Source organism: Coffea eugenioides, chromosome 2, assembly GCF_003713205.1.
Source record: "Coffea eugenioides isolate CCC68of chromosome 2, Ceug_1.0, whole genome shotgun sequence".
Taxonomy (NCBI): domain Eukaryota; kingdom Viridiplantae; phylum Streptophyta; class Magnoliopsida; order Gentianales; family Rubiaceae; genus Coffea; species Coffea eugenioides.
Window position 1 is genome coordinate 26,716,870 of NC_040036.1, and position 8,576 is coordinate 26,725,445.

The following is an 8,576-nucleotide window of genomic DNA, read 5'->3' on the forward strand; positions in this document are numbered from 1 at the left end:
TCACCATTTATTTTTTGTTCTTTTGCACAATTCTTTGTCTGCTTCACAATCTGACTGAAATGGTGCCACACAGGCGAGCCAAGAAAAATAAATAAGCCATAAAAAAATTACAATATTTTGTACAATACAAAGGAATATATTCTTTTATCAAAATAAGGGATGATGTGAAGAGAATCTAACTGACAAAATTTTTAAAAAAAATAATAATGTGCAATTTAATACAATCGTTATTGTTTTATTTTAGTCTTTTTAGACTGTGGTCCTCCACATCGATAAAGCATAGTGGATTTAATGGTAATGCATTTAAAGCCTGAAAGGAAAAGCGCATAAAATCATATTTGAGTTATTATATTTGAAAGGAGTATGTTATTTCATAATTTTTACTGAATATATTTGAGTTACATCTTACTGCAAATTCGATTTGCTTAAATTTCACACACTTTATTGGAAAATAATTGGTTTGCTGAGCTCAAATAAAATATTCAAATGTGACTCTGGTCAAATTTAGCCTCACACCAATAGTGAGGTCAACAGCTCAACAACTCTGGTCAAAATTTTTATAGGTTTCGATACTGAAGACATGAAAACAGTAACCCTAGATCGAAAAAAGATATATTAAGCCCGAATACCCATGCGCGTGATTTATTATTCAGACACGCATCACCAATCAAAGCTTCCTAGAAGTGCCACAAAATTAAGAGTAAATTAAATTTTAAAAAAAAAGAAATCTTCTTAGCTGGAAAATAATACTAATATATAAGAAAAAAAATTCAAGAAATTGGCCACACAATACATTTTTTAGAATAAACGAGTAGGCCATTCCGCCAACGTGCATGACATTGTTTATTCTAGCGTGCGGCCATGCCCAAATACACACACACACACACACTTTGGACAATTGGACGTCTGCTTCTTCATCAATCGCTGTAGATGGAAGAAAATTCAGAAGCCACAGAAAACCCACAAATAATTTTATTCAGAAATGTTTGGAACTACGATCCCCGATTCTGAGCTAGCCCTTCTAGCTTCAATAGAGCACCATCTTCTCAATGACACCGATTTCTCAGACATTTTTCCAGAATTGTATTCTTTTAATGATGCAGAGGTTTTCAACTCTAGCCCGAGTTATGGCAGCTCCCGAGATTCGGGAGAAGTAGCCTTAAATAATTGCGAAATGAATAATGCATCAGAAGATATCCCGTTCAAGTTTGGACTGTTGGGTCAAGAGGAGGTGGAACAGAATATCACGGCAGCAGAAGTTGTGGCACCTGCGGAAAATGTGTCCAAGGACTGGAGACGATACCGGGGCGTCAGGAGGCGGCCGTGGGGGACGTATGCAGCTGAAATAAGAGATCCCAAGAAGAAAGGGTCAAGAATTTGGCTTGGGACGTATGAAACACCTGAAGATGCAGCGTTGGCTTTTGACCAAGCTGCTTTCAAAATGCGTGGTGCACGAGCTAGGGTTAATTTTCCACACCTAATCGGCTCTAATAATGTGGAGCCGGCGAGAGTGAATCCAAGAAGGCGTGTTCTAGAGCCTTCGTTTCCATCATCGTCAACAGCTCAAATGAAGTGCAAATTTCAACGCCATTGACTTCTTGATGATCAAACTTAGTTCCCTTAGCCATGTTGCCATTTGAACATTACTACATATGGACAAGCAACTAAAAGACAGTATTATTCATGAGCATTGGCAAGTTTGCATATGGATCTCTCCGGTTGCATATGGAGAATTGGAAAGAAAGAAAGGCTATAGCCCTTAAAGAAGAACACCAGTCAAAGATTTAAAGCTGATGGTGATTTTTGTTTGTTCTGTCAAAAACAAAATGTGGAAATGTATTTGGGATGTAACCTCTTCTTCTTTATCTGCTAATCTAAATAATCTAAGTTACTATTTGATAATCCAATTCAGTATTAAAACTTAACGAGTCCATATCTTAATATGTTCTAACATGTTTGACAACAAAAAAAAAATAGAATGTTAATTAATTCAATGACTCTGAATTATTTAGGCAAAACTTATTCAAAATAATAAGTGAGAAAGCTGTCTATTTATTAGTTAATGCAAAATACTCTCAAATGTTACAGTATTTAATAATTCATTAACTTAATAAATTCAAATTTCAATTTTATCAAACACACCTTAAATTTTCAAACTATTTTTGTTACTATTTGCAAGTTCCCCAGGAACAATTGATGTCGTACAATTTTTGGACCAACCAGGATCAATTGGTATCACAAATCTAGTTCTGCAACGGATAGAGAGAGAGAAGTACATCAGTGGATTATGAGTGGTTTCGAAAAATTTATCTTCTCTTGAACATCAATTGTCCAAGAAAATAGGAAAAGAAATAGTGAAAATGCAATATGAATTTCATACTATCAGCAGATCAACATTCGACCATGAAAGTCAGCATCCAACAAGAGATTTAATCCCAATAATATGTCTCACGGAAAAATTTGCTAAATTAACTTTTAATCCCTTATATCATGGACAAATCCTTTGATCACTGTTGCGGACAAGTATTTGTCGAGCGGTGGAGCATGTGATTTAATTCGATGCAAAATGAAGAACCTTATCAGGGCTTGATATGCCGCGAATCCCCTTGAATTAAGATAAATACAAAAGTTACTAATACGTAAACTAACTATGGGTATGAATTCTTTCATTTTTTTCACAAGCCCCTAATTTTTATTTCCCAATTTCAATAAATTGCAACAATAAGCAGTGAATACAAATCCCAGCAAACTATTATATTCATACTTCATATCCAAATATACTTCATGCATTTCTTTCAACTGTAACAAGCCAATTTCCATCCATTGTTCTTAATTTTTCCAAAATTGGAACTAAGCAGTCGTATGTATTTTTCTAATGAAACTTTAATAACCAAAATCGTATACAGTACAAAATTCTGGGACCATATATGCTGTTATCCCAGACAAATAGTAATGATCAACAAAACAATTGAATATTTTGGGACCATATATGCTGTTAGCCCGGACAAATAGTAATGATCAACATAATAATCGAATAGGAAAGGGAAAGAATTTCTATTTCTTTGACCCAAGCATTATTCCTGAAGTTTTTTTTATACATGTAGATCTGTACAACAAAAGAACAAAGAGATGCTGTCCTTCAAAGTAAAGGTACAATGACAGAGGACTAAAAAAATATACATTATTCATGAAGGGGGGGCAGGCCATTTAAGAAAGATCAATATTTTATCCTATTGAACCAAGTCTGTGTTGGTCATCTACTGATCTCCATCAATATACTACGCGTTGGCATTATTGTTACCGTTGCTAGCCCTGTCACCATCTCCTTCGAAGAAGGTTTCTGAATTATATTATCCAATATAAAATGGTGTAAAGCTGCATGAAAAACAGAAGAACTAATGGTAGTTAATTATATTACCCCAACACGTGATAAATTGGACCTTCTTAGAAGTCTCAAAAGTACAAAAACCAATGTCGTAGAATGGAAGAGAATACATAAACAATTAATCCATTTAACTGACACAAGGTATAGAAAAATAATATCCCATTTCTGAACGCGATTTATCATTAAATTAAGTTTGAGTATTTCAGCAATCCCTGTATGTATATAAGTACATCACTGGAACCATTTGCTTCTCCATCCAATCTAATATCAACTGAAAAGCCTCAAAACCCACAGATCTTTGCTGAGAAATATGATGCAAGAAGCAACCAGCATGGATTCTGACCTAGCCCTCCTTTCGTTCTTTGAAAACCATCTGCTAAATGATTCTGATTTCCAAGATATTATTTCTGAAATTAATTGTTACGATCCACCCATTTGCAATCCCAGCACCAGTTTTGGCAGCTCCCATTTATTCGGAAGTGGGATAGAAATGATATCAAATACTAGTACGAGTAACAACTCATCAGAAACAGAAGGAAATTTGGATCAACTGTGTGAGGAGGTTAACCAAAAGCCAGTACCTGCACGTGGAAGACAAGCGCCGGTAGAGTGGATACGTTATCGGGGCGTTAGGAGGCGGCCATGGGGTAAGTTCGCGGCAGAAATAAGAGACCCCAAGAAGAAAGGATCAAGAATTTGGCTCGGGACATACGAGACGCCCGAGGATGCAGCATTGGCTTATGACCAAGCAGCTTTTGAAATGCGTGGTGCAAAAGCTAGGCTGAATTTTCCAAATTTGTTTGGTTCTAATACATTACAGCCAGTGAGAGTGAACCCAAGAAAGCGTTCATTGGAGCCTTCTGTTTCATGTTGTTCAACAGAGAAAGATGTCCCAAAGAAGGGTAAATTTGAGGTTTCCTCCATGATGATTTGAGCAGATGCTTTACTGGGTATTGTATAGTACAGCAGAAAATTTAGATGGTTCCTTTTTCTGGGTTTTTATTTTTCATTTTGAGGCATCATATTTTGATTATACACCTCTTTTTTTAAAATATGATTACCTCAGAAGAAGAATTGGCTGTAAGGAAGCTTTTTTACCTGTTGTATTTTCTCATTGTTTCTTCAATATACCTTGAAATGACAGACTCTAAGAGTGTATTTGCAAAAATAAATGATTATTTGGAATTTTTTTGAAATAATTACAATAATATTTTTTACAATGTAATATATTTGAAATAAAAAAAGTTGTATAAAAAAAAGTTAACCAAAAAACGTATTCATGATGCAAGTAAAAAATGGTCAATCTAAAGAAATTCAGTTCCAAAATATCACAATTGAATATTTTTATTTCGCTAAAGTAATTCATGGCAATGATTAGCCATTGAGAAGGATTGTATCCCATTGCTTGCAAGTAATTAAGGTGGTTAAGGTAAATTTTTGGAGAATTTTTAAGAACTTACGGACTATTTAGGCGAGGTGCAACCGCTAGCTCATTTGTTCTAGGTGGTAGTGGGTAAGCTGAGATTTTAGTCTAATTTTGTTAAGGACTACGCACTACATGGACGTACTAGTTCAAGGTATTGACAGTTAAGGTGACATCTTAGAGATTTTGGAAGTATTTGTGGGTGAGAAACGAGACTTCATAAAGATCCGCCAAACTTAAAATGCGGAAAAACCACTTATTGTGTTGCATACCTCAAATATGGCTTTTTATATATGTAGAGAAAAAGAAGGATGAGCGAAAGACAAAACTAAATTTGATAGGGATAATTTTAGAGACTTCCCTCGAGGTTTTTGATAATTTCACTGACCTTTCTTGAGATTCGTAAAATTACACTAACCTCTCTTGAGATTAAGGTTTTGGTAACAAAATTAGTCCAAGTCAGAAAAGATACCATTAAAGAGGTACTTTGAGAAGAGAGATGAAACTTTTATTTCACAAATACCCTTTATATTTGTATACAAATACCCTTTTTATTTCATATATTAATAAAAGTAAGAGAAGGTAAACGTAAATAGCAAAGAACTAAAAGTAAGTAGCAACTGACTTTCTCTTCAAAGATGGACCAACAACTAGTGCATTGGATTACAATGACTATTTTTTTTAAATCTTTGCCATTTTGCATATAAAGGCAACATGAAGCATTAAAATGGATCTCATTTTCACTTGAAGCAGCAAAATTTAGAGGTGGGAAAATAGTAGTTTTGTGTGGATTTCACAAGCTAAAGGTGAAATATAGGGGCAAAAACTATGGCCTTGTCAAGCTATAAGAGGAAATCATGAAATTCAACCACATCCTTTATCATCAAAAACAAATATTACAAGTATAATTGCAAGATAATTGTGAAGACTTTTTAGAGTGAAAAAAAATCTTCACAAATTACTATTTGACGTATCAAATTTTGAGAGTGAATAAACATTTGGTATATCAATTGGTACCATTTAGTAATTGCAGGTTACTACTCATCATTAAAGAAATCCCCAATAGCTATTTTTGTTAATTAGTTACTAACAATTAATTTAATTAGCACCCTAATTACTTAATTTCCAGATATTGGTTTTCAATAAGACGTAATATCTTAGGATGTATAAGTAATTTTCTTCCTATGTGATGTAAACAATTGGACCCACAATTCTATATTGCAAACCTCAAGGGAGGCCAATGAAATTGTCAAAAACCGTAGGGGAGATTTCTGAAATTATCCCAATTTGATATGCAAACCAGAATTGAAGAAAATTTTCTTCACATTCGACAAAATGCCCTACACTTTTGTATTTGACAAGCTTAATCTTATAGAAAAAATCGTGTGCATCACTATTCTAGCCCAATATTAAATTTTAGAAAACTACTTGAAATATTCTGGGATATGATAAGAATCCTAATATTGCAGAAGTACCGTTTAATAGTAAATTTAATTTAGGGGACAGGGACAAAACACAATCCGAAGCTTCGGGCTACTCATATAATTTTTTCACTTAAAGTAAGACTACACACAAATTAGTTTATTTGTTGTTTTCATAAATAATTAAACAGATACTATAACATTTATTAATAACAAATTTGTACTATAACAAATTAGTAATTTAAAGGTACTAGTCCTTGCAGTGTCATAGCAGTGAGCTAGTTGAGTTCTCAAATCTCGACTTGATGTCAGCCCCTCCCATAATTCATTAATGTAGGAATTTCCAAGTTTTTGGAGTCACCATAAAAAGTGAAAGGGCAGGTGAATTCGTGGAACATGTGTATATTACCCTACGCATTTTTTTTTTAGGTGTACATATATTTTATTATGGTAATATATACAAATACTAGTCAAATCAAATTTTGGTTGCTTGAATTTGAATTTTTGCTAATGTGAAGGCTCCAAACTCCAACGATGGCAGCTGGTTTTGGACGCGTTGAAATTCACACATTGCATATTTGTATCCAGAGATGAGAGTTATTCGATATATTTTCATTATTTCTGTTGTTAAGTGAACAAAAATGCGTCATGAGCATGCTAAAACAATTTTGGGATCAAGAAAAATTTATGAAAATTAACTTAATATTTTCCAATGAGGGGATACTGTTAAGTTAATCTTCGCATATGGCAAAAAGTGTTATTTTCTTTATGAGTAAATCTTATATATACTGACGGTGTATACACTATCACGGTTAGATATATGACACGTACGCAAAATTTGAGTTTCAAATCCAAATTCGGATAATTAGCCAACTACATCATTTAAATCTGATCTGACCAAATTGGCATTCGAGGGTTTAAATTCGATTGTCGTAAAAATCAATTAGGGGAACCAAATCAATCTGCAGTCCAGACGCTGAGCATGAGTAAAACAACAATACATAAAGAAAATTCAAGTCCGGCTACATTAATTATTCGAGATCTCAAGATTTAAAGATCTTAAATTTTAATTTTTCTTTCTTTTCTCCACTTCTTGAATTCTATGTTTCTCTTGCTAAAAAACAGTTCTTTAATTATTCGAAAAGAAGGGGAAATTTTTCGTACTTGTGTTTTATGCCCTCTATATATAGAGGCACACAGACCTGTGGTTACATCATGGTTTTACAGCAAAAAAAAAAAAAAACAGACATAATCTTAGAATATAGCTATTGAAGAATACTACAAGAACGGGATAAAATCAGAAGGGGACAGAGCATTGAGAATAGCTTAATATATTAGCCAAAGTGAATAATGTCAGGGCAGTCCCTTTTTTTTTTTAGTGTCTGGGTTGTTAGTAATCCACTCGAATATGGGCATCAATTATTGCTTCTGCATCATCAATGTCTTTCCACCAAGATTGTCCATCTTTACTATATAAGTATGTCAGAATATGGGCATAAGCTTGGCTTCAAAACGGAAAAAAAAACATTAGTATATATACCATTTCCCTACTAACCATTTTAGAAGTCCCTTTTTTCCTTTTTTTTTTTTTTTGTTGGGGGTAACCTCTTTAGAACTCTCTAATGTACAAAAACAATAGGCAGGTACTATGAAGTCTATGTTGTAAAGTAAATAAAAAGAAAATAAACAAGCCTTTTCTACGGGCTTGAAGTTTATTTATGATTTTTTTTAATATATAAATAACAAGCATATATATTCCAATAAGCATCTCCATCAATACTAACACTAAAATTAAAGTTTTATTACAAAATGCTTTCTTTCTAATTGTAGTGGTTAAGACCTAAGAGAGAAAGAAAAAAATTAAGATAAAATTATCTTGGTGGTTAAGGTGAGATAATGGTGTCTAACAATGAAATAAAAGGGGTGTTTTGAAACATTAAATAAAACAATGTAAGCTAGTACTTAACAAACTTATCCTGAAAACAATAATTGTTGGGGGTCGATCTCAACAAGCTTCCACGTACTAGACTTGTAAGGCATAAAGTCTGAAGGAATGAGGCTGTATCTTGGAGCCATTCCGATGCATAAATCAGGCAGTGTATAGAGTAAAAAAAAAGTAGAGAATCAACACTTAAAAAGTGGGATGCAAACAATTATAGAGTAAGTTTTTTATACATTGTATATTTTTTTAATATTAGCAGGTTTAAATCATATCACGTAACATGAATTTAAACTTAAAATTTAAATCATATGTATATGTATATATTTATAATGATTAGTTAAAAAATCACTACACTGTCAATACATAAAAAGTTATTCCATAATTATAAACTCAAAAAAAAAGGGA

General features: G+C 33.2%; 2 protein-coding genes across 2 annotated transcripts; both read left to right on the forward strand.

Moving 5' to 3' along the window:
- The first annotated feature begins 982 nt into the window (after positions 1-982).
- LOC113759346 (ethylene-responsive transcription factor 13-like) lies at positions 983-1,594 on the forward strand. Its single transcript, XM_027301911.1, has one exon. The coding sequence runs from the start codon at positions 983-985 to the stop codon at positions 1,592-1,594; it is 612 nt and encodes a 203-aa protein (XP_027157712.1).
- Positions 1,595-3,695: 2,101 nt separating this feature from the next.
- LOC113759347 (ethylene-responsive transcription factor 2-like) lies at positions 3,696-4,319 on the forward strand. The gene has a single exon (XM_027301912.1). The coding sequence runs from the start codon at positions 3,696-3,698 to the stop codon at positions 4,317-4,319; it is 624 nt and encodes a 207-aa protein (XP_027157713.1).
- Positions 4,320-8,576: the final 4,257 nt, after the last annotated feature.